The 15,712-nt window shown below is 39.8% G+C and overlaps 1 protein-coding gene across 2 annotated transcripts in view; it reads left to right on the top strand.

The window, feature by feature from the left end:
* htt (huntingtin) overlaps positions 1-15,712 on the top strand; it is a 264,099-nt gene that overhangs the window by 50,555 nt on the left and 197,832 nt on the right. For both annotated transcript variants that reach the window (XM_059974136.1, XM_059974135.1), the window contains exons 8-9: positions 6,677-6,855; positions 9,194-9,398. In XM_059974136.1, the coding sequence (XP_059830119.1) occupies positions 6,677-6,855; positions 9,194-9,398 (384 nt within the window). The remainder of the gene's footprint in view (positions 1-6,676; positions 6,856-9,193; positions 9,399-15,712) is intronic.

Raw genomic sequence — 15,712 nt, 5'->3', positions numbered from 1 at the left:
CCTGAGGCATATAGAGTGGATAGATCCCCAGGGCCTGATAGGAGGCAATTGCGGAAATTGCCAGGGCTCTAGCAAAGATATTTAAAACATCCTTAGCAACCAGAGAGGTACTAGAGGATAGGAGGATAACCAGTGTTGTTCCACTATTTTAAAAAAGGCTCTAAACATAAACCAGGAAGTTATAGGCTGGTGAGTATGACATCAATTGTGAGAAAGTTAATTGAAGGTATTCTAAGGGACCAGATATATAAATATTTGGATAAACTTGGACTGATTAAGTGTGAGATGTGTGAGGTTTTGCACTTTGGTAGGACCATCCAGGGACCACCTTACACAGTGAACAGTAGGCCACAGAGGAGTGTGGTAGAACAAAGGGATCTTTGAATACAGTCCATAATATGTTGAAAGTGGCATCACAAGCAGATAGGGTCATTAAGAAAGCTTTCGGCACATTGGCCTTCATAAATCAAAGTAATGAGTACAGGAGATGAGATGTTACATTGAAGTTGTGTAAGTCGGGGAGGCCTAATTTGGAGTATTGTGTGCAGTTTTGGTCACCTAACTACAAGAAAGGTGTAATCAAGATTGAAGAAGTACAGAGAACATTCAGAAGGATGTTGCCGGGTCTGGAAGACCTAAGTTACAAGGAAAGATTGAATAGGTTAGTACTGCATTCTTTGGAACATAGAGGCTTAAGAAGAAATTTGATAGAGATGTACAAAATTCTGAGGGGTATAGATAGGGTAAATGCAAGCAGGCTTTTTCCACTGAGATTGGGTGAGAATATGACCAAAGTTCATGGGTTAAGGGTGAAAGATGAGAAGTTTTCAGAGAACATGAGGGGAAATTTTTTCACCCAGTGTGTTGTAGGAGTGTGGAATGAGCTGCCAGCACTAGTGGTGCATCTAGGTTCAATTTCAACATTTAAGAGGAGTTTGGATAGGTACATTGAGGGCTGTAGACCCCGTGTAGGTTAATGGGAGTAGGCAGTTTAAGTAGTTTTGCCATGGACTAGATGGGTCAAAGGGCCTGTTTCTGTGCTATACTTCTCTATGACTCTCTACACAGTAAGGTCATTTGGCCCATTGACTTTGTTCAATCTTGGTTGATTCACTATCTTTTTCAACCCCATTCTCCTGTCTTCTCCCCATACCCTTTGACACCCTTAATAATCGGGAATCTCTCAATCTGCTTTAAGTGTGCCCATTGACTTGGCCTCCACAGCTACGTGGGGCAGGAAATTCCACAGATTCAGTATCCTCTGGTTAAAGAAATTTCTCGTCATATCTTTTCTAAAGAGATATCTTTCTATTCTGAGGCTATGTCTTCTGGTCCTGGACTTAACTACTATAGGAAACATCCTCTCCACATCCACTCTATCTAGGCCTTTCAATATTCAATAGATTTAAGTGAGATAACCTCTCATTCTTCTAAACTCCAGTGAGTTCAGGCCCAGAGTCATCAAACTCTCCTCACATGTTAACCCTAACCTTTCCTGGGATCATTCTTGTGAATCTCCTGTAGACTCTCTCCAATCCCAGCACATACTTTTTCTTCAATAAGGGTCCCAAAACTGCTCATGACACACCAAATTAATGCCTTATAAAGCCTCAACATTACTTACTTTTATATTGTAGTCCTCTTGAAATTAATGCCAATATTGCATTTGCCTTTCTTCCCACCAACTCAATCTGCAAGTAAGCTTTAGGGACTCCTGTACAAGGACTCTCAAGTCCCTTATAACTATATGGTTAATGGCCAGACAGTTTCTGAATCACATTATAAATGCATGTTGTTATTTATGTATTTATGCACATTTGTTCCATATCTATACTTTAATCTCAACTTTATATAATTCCTTATAATTGTTGAATGTTGTTTTTTTGTTGCATGCTACACACCACAGAAAATTCCTAATATGTGTAAATGTATATGACAAGGTTGATTGTTGATCTTAATCCAACCACTGCAAAGAATGACTCAATATATGACTAAGCTGGAATGATTCTTGATTTGGAAAGGCTCCTGCGCAGCCTACTGCTATTGGACTTGTGTATTATAGTCTTGGATTGAAGATATGTTATTTCATTCCTTCTATATGCCCTTCTGGGCTAGGAGTTTTGGAGAAAATTGATAACTTATCTTTGTGGATAGATTTTTTTCATCAATTCTATTGTTTCTCTTTGTACCTACTGTGACTGCTTGCAAGAAAATGAATTTCTTGGCAGTATATGATAACATATACATATTTAGATTATAAATTTATTTTGAGAAAAAGGATCTTGTGCTTTCCCGGCATATGACGAATAAACACTTCTCGGGCTTCCATCTGGGTACAGGTAACGATTTTAACCAATGTTTCAATGGAAATTCTGCTATCTTCATCAGGGTAAAGTCTGGGCATGTCTAGTCTGGTGGTATTTATACCCCCATCGACCATGCCTCCTGATTGGTTGGTCTTCATCCAGTCAGGTTTCCTATGCCCCACCTTGTTTACAATCGAATTCCAGTCCTTACTTAGAGTGAAACCTTTGTCTTTGTTATAATTCTTTCTTCTATGTTTCAATGGCTTCCTTTACCAGGTGGTCTCAAAAGATACTGACGCAGCAACAATACTTGTGCTGTTGAAGTCAATCCTATAGCCATTGCGAATATAATGTTGGGCTACTGCCGATTTTGTCGGTTAACCCAAACGGATACACACCTCCTGTGCTCCTTGATGTGGGCTCCCACTGTGCGTCCCATCTGGCCGTTAATGCACTGCTTCGTAAATCCTGTAAATACCAGCCATCCTGAGTCCCAGTTAAAGTTCATATTTACTTTGAACTTTGATTTTCCTGTCAGAGGAAACTTGAATTAAATTGAATGTCATAAATCACTTGAGACGATGTGAAGGTGAATTATGACACAATCACGTTTTGTTTAGAGAATATTCATGTACACTGAGAAAGGAAATTATCCTGGCTGTGACAACATTGGTGTACATGCATGAATTACTATCAAGCAAGATCAGAATTGAATGCTGTTTCAGCTGTCCTGTAGTTGCTGATTTTGTTTTTTATCTGTATACTCACCTTGAGTTTTGAAATTTGTTCTTGGAATTTGGGCAACTTGTAAAGATGCCTGGGGGTAAAAGTGTTGGATTGTTTATATAGCTTTCTTTGTGTTAGTCCTAAGGGTAGCTTTGTTCTGTTTCTTGCAAGTATTTTGAAGTATACAATGAAATCAGTGAGAATTGTCCAGCAAGTGTCAGCATATCATGCCCACAACTCACTCACCCTAACTGTACATCTTTGGAATCTGGGAAGAAATGGGAGCACCCGGAGGAAATGCACGTAGTCATGGGGAGAGCAGACAGTAAAAGGAATTTAACCCCAAACTTGCAGCGAGAGCTATAGTGTATTCATGTTAACCGCTACTCTTATTGTGCCACAATTTAGCACTGCCACAGGGTTAGTGTTGTCCTAAGTTCAATGCATCCTTCATAAACAATGTAGGATTATTATGTCATAGAGATGTATTCCATTGTTAGCTATGGAATACTAAAATATTAATTCATAATGCTGCTACTCCAGTCCATGCAAAACATATTTAATGCATGTGGCACTGCTTAATTAAAGAAAAATCCCATATTTAAGTGCAGCGTGACTTCGATTGTCCATAATACTTAAAGGCCATTGGCGAACCAGGGTGTAGCAATATTCAGTTGGACTACAGCCCTCAGGATGAAACAATGTTTTAGTCTTACTGTCTTGGCTAAGAGGTTTCTGTATCTCCAACCAGATGGCAGGAGATTGAACAGTGTCCTGGATAGGATGGGTCCTTAATGATGTTAATACAGTGCCGTAGGCATCTGGAGTTGTAAATTGCCTCCAGGTTCAATAGTACCCCGTGACCGGGTTAAAGAACCAGCAGAAAAGGAAAACACTTTGTGGAGTCTGGTATTACTAATAGCTAATCGTGTTTATTAGTAAACTATGCAACACAGTACAATGAAATGCAAATGTATCAAACAGGTTAGCAATGATATACATACAGAAATGTGGAAATAGGAACCAAAACTAGGCTCTTTCAAACCTAGGGGTGAATGAATAGAGTCTTACGATGGTGAAGAGTTCAGTTCGAGGTAGTTATTTGAGTAACGTTGGTGAGAGGTGATGCAGTCGATCTTCCTGTTGTCTTCCGAAGTCCTGTTTTGGTCACCGACTATGACCATATCGAGTACGAACGTTCTTCGGTGGTGGAATTATCACCCAGACGAGGGTGGACACACAAATGATTCCCCACTGGTCGCACCTTTTAACATTGTGAGCCACTGATCGATTTCCCCAAATCGATCCTCCAAAATCCCCACCTTCCTGTGGGTGCAACAAAGCTCATTCAGTGTCCACACTGCATGTCTCGTGGTGTGTCTGTCTGTGTCCCAGCGGACCTGCTTTAACGCCGCATGCTAGACACCAGATGTCCATCCGCCCTGCTCTTTCTGCAGGAACCTTAACAATCAGGCAAGGTGTTCTTGAGGAAAAGGTAAAAAAGCTGGCAGAAGAAACCATAACATTAATCTTTCAAGCAGTTTCTCACTCTCTCTTCCCCCTCCCCCCTCCCTCTCGTTCATATGGTCAATTCTGGACCCTGTTTCAAACTCGGTTTGCCCATGACAACTCCCAATGATTGCTGAGCTATCCTGCTCACTGTTTTCTGATCTGTCTTGCTTTAGCTGGAAGTGAGAACTGTTATTACAGGAGAATTCAGTAAAAAAAGTTACAGTTTACAGGGCAGTGTAAAATGTTGGACATGTTCAAACTGTCATTCAGTATGCCCTCTCTGTATTGCACATGGATAAAAGTTGGCCAGCAATTGGGACAGATTTGCTCTCCTTAAGCACTTGAGGTGGTATTAGATTTGCCTAATTTGCCTTCCCTATAATCGAGGTGTGATGGACCAAGAAACCTCCTTGAAAGTAGGTTGTTTTGCGGAGGATGTGACGAATGGAGTACACAAGGATTTGAAGTAGGTCCCCAGTTTTCATCGTCTATTTAAGTCAGATACTGTATAAAGCTAGGGAGTTGTGTGAGCTGTGAGGAAGGTGCAGTGAGCCTTCAAAGAGATTATTGAATAGGTGAGGGCATGGCAGATCAAAAGTTCAAAATCAATTTATTATCGAAGTATGCATCACCATATACAACCTTGAGATTCATTTTCTTGTGGGCATACTAAAAATCCATAATAAAATAATAGCCATAACAGAATCAATGAAAGACTGCACCAACTTGGACATTCAACCAGTATGCAAAAGATGACAAACTGAAAATACAAAACAATAGAAATAATAATAATTAAGCAATAAATATCAAGAACAGGAGTTGAAGAGTCCTTGAAAGTAAGTCCGTAGGTTGTGAGAATATTTCAGTGATGGGGCCAAGTGAAGTTGAGTTAAATTATCCCCTTTGGTTCAAGAGCCTGATGTAATAACTGTTCCTGAACCTTGGGGGTGTGAGTCCTGGGGCTCCTCTAACTCCTTCCTGATGGCAACAATGAGAAGAGATCATGTCCTGGGAGGTGGATGTTCCTGAATATGGATGCTGCTTTCTTGTGACAGTGTGTCATGTAGATGTGCTTAGTGGACATGGTAGATGGGAGATAATATGGATGAAGATTAGATCCTCTATTCTGGTAGAAAAAAATAGAAATATGATGTTTATTAATTGGTGAGATAAAAAGGAGACACGAGACTATAGATGCAAACTTGATTTTAGCTTTGAGTTGATTAGAGAGAATGAACAAAAACTTGGAAGTGAGAGTTGTAGCAGGAAAATACAAAAAAGAAACAGAATGTTACAGGGCAGTGTAAAATGTTGGACCTGTTTAACAGGTCATTTTGTGCTAATGGTTATATAAAAACTGAAGCCCTATTTCAGACAGATGATCTAATGCAAAAATTCCATTCTTCACCCATTTTCTTTCTAATTTAAAGTCAACTTGTTTTCTCGCCCTTCTATTTCTGACTTGGGATCTCAAAACTGAAATGATAGGTACTTTGTTTTTCTTTTCTTTTAAGGATAGGGACAGTTTAGCTATGGTCACAAAATCTGTGTAACTAATTATACATTCAGCAATCCTTCCACCACCACCCCATTCCCCCTCCTTTCTTCCAGATGTAAGCAATGCTGCCCACTTGCCCTTTCATATTTGCCAAAACTCACAACGATTGATTAACCCCCTAACCCATACGTGTTTGGACTGTGGGAGGAAACCGACGCACCAGAAGGAAACTTGTGCACTTGTGGGAAGGACGTACGAACTTCTTACGGATGGAATTGAACTCCAAATACCTATGCCCCGAGCTATAATACCATCGTGCTAACTGCTGTGATACTGTGGTGCCCTGACATACCTTAATGGTAATGAACCTGAATCTTATTCTGATTCTGAATCAATGTAGTGTCACATAAAACCAGGACACTAAAAATTTAATATTCAAAGTCTTCAGTCACCTGAACAAGGAAGGATTGGCTCAGTTGGAATTCATTAAGTAGGCAATATTCAATAAATATTGATATTGTCACACCATCTGAAAAGCAGTACACCCAGCTTCATGTGTGCATAGCAGTAGTACTTAACCATGTAGTTTCACTTGTTTGAAAAGTCTGCATAACTGTATTTACTTGCTTTGTAGGCTTCTTGGTTCCTGTGGAAGAAGATCGACCTACTCCACTTATTCTTGGGGTAATGCTCACTCTACGTTACCTGATGCCGTTACTGAGGCAACAAGTGAAGGACACCAGCCTGCGGGGCAGTTTTGGTGTGACGAGGAAGGAGGCTGAAATCTCCCCTTCCTTGGAGCAGCTTGTACAGGTAGCATCTTTGGCTCAAATTAAATTGTGCTGTGAAATACATGAATTCTTAATCGGTCAATTTAAAAAGTGATTCTGGTTTGGTCTCCAGTCAATTCAGTAATAAAACAGTGGTCCACTTTATCTGAATCAAGTTAATTATGTAATTTCACCCTCTTGATTTCATCAACCATTTTAAATATGTGTAATTAGAGCAAGAGGGAGGACAATACAAGGTTTTCATTCACTTGTAATTTCCTGACACCTCTCATTACAATAATATCCCTCATGAAGTTGTTTTAGTTTGTTTCAGGTATTTTATCATGCTTTGGAAAGTTGCTGTTGAATCTGTTTCCACTATTCAATTAGTATGTTTTGGGTAAAGAGGCTGTAGTTAATTTTAACTTGAGAGAAGGAGAAGCGAAACTCATGCATTTTGAATGAGTGATTAACATCCATTTCTGGTGAGTATGAAAAATGTCAGCATACCACAAAAGGTTTGGACTAATTTTTGAATGTGGAAAAAAAAAACCCAAAAACAATCAAACTGAGTACAGTTCTGACTTTCATCTCTTAGAGCAGTGGTCCACAACCTCCAGGCTGCGGACTGATACCGAAGCATGCAGGGGTGCAGTGGTAGCCAGAGCACACCCAGCACATCTTTAAGAAAAAAGCCAAAATAAACAAGCTAATTAATTAGGTGCTGCCCAGAAGCCAGTCTTCATTAGAGGAACTGTGGTGGAGAGGGTCAATAACTTTAAATTCTTCGGCATTAAGGATCGACGTTTCTCTTTCTGAGAAGTGTCAGAGGATCTGTCCTGGGACCAGCGCATAACTGTTACTACAAAGAAAGCGTGGCAGCGCCTATACCTTATTAGAAGTTTGTGTAGATTCAACATGTCACCTCGATCCTGACAGCCCTGTCTTTTCAGCCTGTCTGGGCTGGTGTTTAAATTAACCAAACAGTGGAACAGCTGAACGCTCCAGCACCCTGGAAAGAGGAGTGAACATCGCGTAGAGCAAGTGAAATCGGCAATCACCTCTGATCTGGGCCGACATTTACATGCCGGTGACACCTAATTAATTAGCTTGTTTATTTTGGCTTTTTTCTTAAAGATGTGCTGGGCGCGCTTCGGCTACTGCTGCACCCCTGCATGCTTCGCAGCCCGGTATCAGTCCGCAGCCCGGAGGCTGGGGACCACTGTCTTAGAGTTGTGTGGAAAGATTGCGTTTGCATTAAATATAGTTGTGTTTATGATTCAAGCTATTCCAAAGTAAATAATATTTTCTACTGTAATCATGTCATTATTTAGGGAATGGCTGTGCTGAGCATTACAACATCTCACAATCAATATGATGATAAGCCAAATATGTGGGAAATAAATGTGGGCTAGAAGACTCTGTCCTGCTCTACAAGTTGTTGCTGATTTTCTTTTGTTATTACACAGGCAGATGGAGAGATGTATTATGATGAGATTTACTTTTTATTTGACATGTTTGGGGAGAATGTATGGTAATAGGCTCTTCTGGCCAGTGATGCCCAATTACAATTAACCTACTAACCTTTGAATGTGGGAGAAAAACAGAGCAGCTGGAGAAGCCCAAGTGGTTACAGGGAAAATGTACGAACTCCTTAGAGACAACAGCAGGAATTGAACCAGGGTTACTGGCACTCTGATGGTGTAATGCTAATTACTACACTACCATGCTGCCCAGGTCATCTGTGTTTCTTTGGGTTTGTTTTAATATTTTTAATTTTCTTTAGCATCTTAATACAACTAACAATAAGTATTGAATTCCGACTGCTTGAAAATGTCTCTACCGCAACTTTTCAACTTGGAACTGAGAATTATAAGCTCACGTTAACTCAGCTGGGCATTTGGATCTCAGTAGAGAAATAGTACTTTTGATAGAACAACTTATCCTCTAACTTAACAGCCACAAAATACTGAAGGAACTCAGCAGGCCAGGCAGCATCTAAGGAAAAGAATAAACAGTTGGTGTTTCAGGCTGAGACCCCTACCAGAATCCTGACGAAGGGCTTTGGCCCAAAACGTTGATTGTTTACTCTTTTCCATAGGTGCTGCTTGGCCTGCTGAGTTCCTCCAGCATTTTGTGTGTGTTACGTTGCATTTCCAGCATCTGCAGATTTTCTCATTTGTTATACATCCTCTAACTTATATTGAACATGCATTTAACAAGAGTTTGGGAAAAAAAATTGAACATGTGAAAATTCTATTCTAGTATCACTGGTGTTTTTGCTTGCATTATTCTGAAACAAATTGTTTCGTTTAAAATTTGAACAGGTGGAAAGTGAGCTTAAAGCAGGCGCTGAGAGTTTCTTGTTTCCTTTCAAACAGGCATATGAGTTGACACTACATTACACCCAGCACAGGGACCATAATGTGGTAACAGCAGCCTTGGAGATGCTGCAGCAACTGTTCCGTACTCCTCCTCCCGAGCTGCTCCGGGCCCTGACAACTGCTGGCAGCATAACCAGAGTTAGCATTGCGCGAGATGACACCTCAAACCGGGTTCGCAGCAGGAGTATTGTGGAACTAATAGGTAAGATGACCACGTAGGGTTCCTTGGTATCTCTGCATCTATGTTATCAGTTTAAATTTTTAATAGTGACATTTATTGAACTATTGATATTACTGAATGAAACCTTTAGATAATGGTCAATACCAGAGTGGAAAGATGGCATACAAATCAGCCTTGTTCTGATTCAGTGATAAATATTTTTGGGCTGAATACCTAATTTTTTTGATTTAGAAGGTAACAATAGGATTATTCTACACTGCAATTGATAAGTACCCCAAAATTAACTGCTGTTTGCCAAGAATTGGAAATTCACACCAATTATTATAGTGAAGTTGGCAGAAGTTGGGCAGGTGCCTTTTGCTCTTTGCTCTTTTTATAGAATGTTCTCATTCATCTCAACACAGATTCAGGAAGCAAGAAATATTCCAATTGCTGATCAATAGTTTTAATTGATTACTGGTTTCATTGTATTGATAATATTGACATCAATTGTCCTCTTCATTGCTGGTGATCAGACTTTGTTTCTGCTTGTTTTGGTTAAGAGGTGTGGACTTTAACGAGGTCATGAAGTTGTTGATCAAATCTAATTTGTTATAAGTACTGTATGAATGCTTTTGATGGATCACCTTATTTAGTGGCTAAGTTTGCTTGCTATCAATTTGCATGTTAATGTAAATCTTCTATTTTATAGACTTTTAAACTTTGATCTTCAGTCTTTATTGCAAAAAGTATATTATTTTATGTCTATAATATCCAGGTGTATTTCAGACAACTGGTAATTCTTCAGTGAAATGCCATTATCTGTATCCAAATTAAACCTAATGTACTTCCTATAGTAATTCAGGTTAATATTTTGTAGTATTTTAATCTATGTAACTACTGTATATCCACATAGTGCCCACATAAGTTATGTACTCAAGGAGCTTTTTTGCCATCTAATTCTGTTGCTGCCTCTCTGCCGGCTCTCCCTTTACATTGCCTACCTCCCACGAGTGTCTCACAGTGTCAGCTAGTGATCCAGTGCTCAGACTGCTGGAGTTGTTAAGCTAGAGCTGTGGTGCTGTACTTTGCATACCACAGCAATCTGACCCTCGGAGTCCCAAGTGAATTGCTTTCCCATTGTTAACCATGCTTATTCCTGATTTTGTGGTTGTATTTTTCTGGACATAGATATTTGGGGGAAAAAACTGCTGGAGATAATGAAACAGAAATGACCATATTATATCTGCACCTGCTCTGTCATTTTGTAGATTTTTGCTAATCGCTCAATTTGCAAGTCTGCTTTATCCTGTATCACTTGAGCTCTTGAGTGTTCAGAAATGTGTTCAACAACTAAACATGTAGAATTCCCGTGATCTATAGCCCAGTGAATGGGGGGAATAATCTAATTTCATCTGGTCGACTTTTTACCTTGGGGGCCACAGACCATTAAAAAATTGAGACTGTCAGTGAGAGAAAATAATCATTTGATATCTATTTGTACTTTGTTCTCAGTTATTTTACTGTAAGTCCTAGAATCAGTTCTCAATGATATGGCAAAGTTACTTTTTTAAAAATTGTAATTAGGAAATAATTGTCTCCTCATGCTATTTTCCTCTTATTTTCTTGAATAATTTTCAGATAATTACACATTTTGGAAATAATATATAAAATGTATTTATTAAGATCACAAAATAGATCCTCCATTGTTGCTATAATTGTATACTCCCATCTTCTGGTAGTAATATAATATATAATATCAATTATGCTTAAAGTCAAAAAGTAAAACATTTGTGCATCGGCTTATCAACTAGAAATATTAGCTCTTTTTTTTCTCTTCGTCAATACTACATAGTGTGAGCATATTCTGTTTTTTGTATATTATGTCAATGTTGAAAGAAGTCACGGCAATTGGAGAGTCTCTGGATCAGGCAGTTGAAACGTTAAATATTACTTTGCTACAAAGCAGAAATTACCAATCATGTTTGCAGAATGAGGCCATTTGATTCATTGTGCATCCACGTGCTCTTGAACTTTCTAAGTCAGTCACTTGCCTCTTTGTCCATGGACCAGCTAGTACTTCAGTTTGCTAGGATTTTACAGGAGCTAACCTAACACTTAGCCGAGGTGTGTAGTTGGTGAGATTTTCTTTCTTTATATGAGACTTGTACTGGGATGAAATGGATGTTAAATTGTGGCACCTTAGCAACAAAAGTGACAGTTAGTGTCTTCTATGTCCATTTTAGTGCAAGCAAAAGTGCTTTATATCATGAGGAGAGGTTGAGTACCCTCGGGCTTTGGAGCAAAGGAGAATGAGAGGTGCTTTGTTAGAGGTAGCCAAGATAAGAGGCATAGTTAGAATTGATAGCCAGAGGCTTTTTCTCAGGGCAGAAATGGCTAATACCAGGGGCCATAATTTTAAGGTGATTGGAGGAAAGTATAGGGGAAATGCCAAGAGGGAATTTCCCCCCCCCCCCCCACGCATTGGTGAGTCCCCCCACACACTGGGATACTCTGCTGTGGTGGTGGCAGAGGCAGATGCATTAGGGACATTTAAGAGACTCTAAGATATGCACGTGGATGGGTAATGTGGGAGGGAAGGGTTAGATTGATGTTAAAGTAGGTTAAATGTTCTACACAATATTGTGTGCTGATGGGCTTGTACAGTGCTGTCGTGTTCTCTGTTCTATGCTAACTGCTTATGAAGTACTTGAGCGATAGGTATTCCTGGTAATACCAAAAGTATGGTATCCAGTTTGTGCAAATTCCCACCAGCAGTAGTACGAATGTCCATAAGACGAAGGACCAGAGTTAGGCTATCCACCCCATCAAGTCTGTTCTATCGTTCCATCATTGCTGATGCCAGATCCTGCTCAACTCCAAATGTGACTGTCCTGCCACAGCAGTATGTTCACTTAAAGTGGCTGAAAAGGTGTGTTTCTTTGAAATCTGGTCAGAAAGATGGCACATTCTCTATTCTACTCTGGAATACCATGCTAGATTTTAATGACTTTTATCTCCTATGTGTGGCTTAAACAATTTAGCTCACAATGTTATCGTGAGCTAAAAACATTGATGAATAAGTAACATCTGATAAGCACCAAATGGGTTCTGCCAATGCCTTGATCAGTTTTTCTGTTTAAATAAGAGGCCAAACAGAAGTCAGTGATTGAACTCATTGTTCATGCTCTACCATTCAACCAGATGATGACTGATTTTTTTTCTTCAAGCACCATTTTATTGCCCTATTTTTTATTCATTAATGTCCAGAAATCCATGCACTTCAGTTTCAAAAGCAGTCCATGACTGGCCTTCACAATTTACAGGAAAGAAAATTACCACTCACTCACCTCTCTTTAAGTGAATCAAGCTCTTGCTAAATGGCTGATCTGTCATTTTGACACCATGACTCTTAGCTCTACACTCAGTGGCCACTTTAGCACAGGAGTGGTCCTGGTGTGGTCTTTTGCTGCTGTAACCCATCCACTTCAAGGATGAATGAAGGAGAATCGGTTGATGTTGTGTACTTGAATTTGACAAGTGTTCACACACGAGGCTGCTTAACAAGCTATGAGCCCTAGTATTACAGGAAAGATCCTAGCATGGATAAAGCAGTGGCTGATTGGCAGGAGGCAAAGAATGGGAATGTACACAGCATTGTGGGCCGAAAGGCCTGTAATGTGCTGTAAATTTATGTTCTGTGAAGGGATCCTTTTCTGGCTGGCTGCTGGAGACTTGTGGCTTTCCACAGGGGTCTGTTTTGGGACTGATTCTTAAATGATTTGGATGATGGAGTTGATGGGTTATTTGCAAAGTGTGCAGTTGAAATGAAGTTAGGTGGAGGGGCAAGTAGTTGAGGAAGTAGAGAGGCTACAAAAGGACTTGGAGGGAGTGGCAGATGGAATACAGTGTCAGGAAGTGTATGGTTATGCACTTTGGTAGAAGAAATAAAAGGGTTGACTGTTTTCTAAATGGAGAGAAAATACTAAAAAACCGAGGCGCAAAGAGACTTGGGAGTCCTTGTGCAGGATTCTCTAAAGGTTAATTTGCAAATTGAGTCTATGGTGAGAAATGCAAATGCAATGGGAACTTTCATTTCAAGAGGACTTTAATATAAAAGCAAAGATGTAATGTTGAGACTTTACGAAACACTGAGGCTTTGCTTCCTTTTAGAATGGAGATGAGAGGGAATTTCTTTAGCTGAGAGTGGTGAATCAGTGGAATTTTTTGCCACAGGCAGCTGTGGAGGCCAAGTCTATGTATATTTAAGGCAGAGTTTGATAGATTCTTGATTGGTCAGGGCATGAAGGGATAGGAGTAAAAGACGAGATTAGGGTTGAGAGGAAAATTAGATCAGCTGTGACGAAATGGTGGAGCAGATGCAATGGGCTAAATAGCCTAATTCTGCTCCTATATCTTATGGTCTTGAAATGTGCATTCAGAGATGCTCTTCTGAAATTCTCCTTCCTGAAAGGGTCAGGACAAAGGGTCTTGGCCCAAAACGTCGACTGTGCTTCTTCCTATAGATGCTGCTTGGCCTGCTGTGTTCCACCAGCATTTTGTGTGTGTTGCTTGAATTCCCAGCATCTGCAGATTTCCTTGTGTTTGCAAGGGCAAATATATTCCAACTTTCAACCCCATTCTCCTCCTTCTGCCTGTATCCTTTGATACACTTACTAATCAAGATCCTGTCAGACTTCACTTTAAATATACCCAATGACTTGGCCTCCACAGTCATCTGTGGAAATGAATTCCTCAGATTCACCAACCCCTAGCTAAATAAAAATCCTCCTTATTTCAGTTCTAAAGGGACATACTTCTATTCTGAGACTGCATTCTGTGGCTCTTGGCTCCCCAACTACAGGGAAGCATCCTCCCTACAACCACATCTTCTTCTGAATATTTATTTTTCTATTCAATAATCATTTGGAAATACAGGTCGAGTACCCCTTGTCTGAAATGCTTTGGGCTGGATGTGTTTCGGATCTTGGATTTTTTCTGTTTTTGGTATGTATAACCATCATTTCCAACTTTGAATTTATGTACTAATGGTAAGCAGTCTTTGTCTTGCACTTGTTCAATACGCGTGTATACTGATGCAACCATTCAGTATTAGATTTTCATCAGCATCGATCTTGGCAAGCTCATCAATGAATTGATTGGCAGATGCTTTATCACCACAAATCAATAAAAAATTAATGCTGTGCTTTTTCTTAAATTTCTGCAACCAGGCTGCTGAATACTCAGTTACCTTCAATTTTCAGTTTGTCGTGATAGATCTTTGCTTGTTTTGTGATCAGCTTACTGTTAAGAGGCATGTGTTCACTCTGCTGCCGAATCTACCTTTTCAATACACGATCGAGATCTTTATCCAATTTATATAGTGTTTTTCTTTTTCGATTTTTTTCATTAAATTTTGTTCATTACGTATGTGAGGTCACTCAACAAAGCTGTTCATGGTGCGCAGGAACCTGTGCATTGCCAAGGAACCTTCCCAGCGCCTTGTGGAATTCTCCATTTGTGATATGTCAAAGCTCAAACAATTTTGGATTTCAGTGGTTTTCAGACTTGGAAATTTTGGATAAAGGGTCCTCAAACTGTAGTTCATAGTTGTGCACTGTGAATCCAAAACCAGGAGGAGGCATTTTAGCCTGTCGTGAAGGAACTGTGCATTTCCACTCTCTTGTTCTTTGTGTCTACCCCTGTCATTTTACTGACCTTGCAGTTATTTATCAAATCAGGGAGAAAATTTTCAGATATGCAGTATTTAAAGTTTTAAAGTTAGAAAAAAAATCCAGTGTCCATTTTATATTTTTCCCCATTTCTCCAACTGCTTTCCTAGGCCTAATAAAGGGTCTCGGCCTGAAATGTCAGCTCTTTACTCCTTGCCATAGACACTGCCTGACCTGCTGAGTTCTTTCAGCATTTTGTGTGTGTTTCTCCATTTGCTCCTTGGCAATTCATTGTTTATAGATAGACCAATAGCACCTTCTTTTGGATGAGGTACTGCTAAGCATCAAATGTTTATGGTAGGCTATGCTGCATTCACAACCAAAGGTCATGTTGCCTGCTGGTCAGGCTGGAAGGGACCGCAGTGTGAGCCATGCTATGAAGTCAGATGAAGTGTTCAGTGGGGAAGAAAGCAATTGAAGGTGTGATGAAAATGCTTTTCCTTTTGATTATATGCTCAGGAGCTTGCAGTGAAGTAATGCATCTCATTCTTGGCAGGGATCCACCTAAGTAAAAAGATTTGGTTGCACTTTTCTGTGCACACACCATGTCCGATGAAAACAATTCCTCCTTGTTTAAAAAAAGTCTTGCTGGAGAAGAGATTAGACAGGATAAATACAAGCAAG

The sequence above is a fragment of the Hypanus sabinus genome, chromosome 7, assembly GCF_030144855.1.
Source record: "Hypanus sabinus isolate sHypSab1 chromosome 7, sHypSab1.hap1, whole genome shotgun sequence".
Classification (NCBI taxonomy): Eukaryota; Metazoa; Chordata; class Chondrichthyes; order Myliobatiformes; family Dasyatidae; genus Hypanus; species Hypanus sabinus.
The sequence above is the reverse complement of the archived record's forward strand: the minus strand, read 5'-3'. Positions and strand labels throughout refer to the sequence as shown.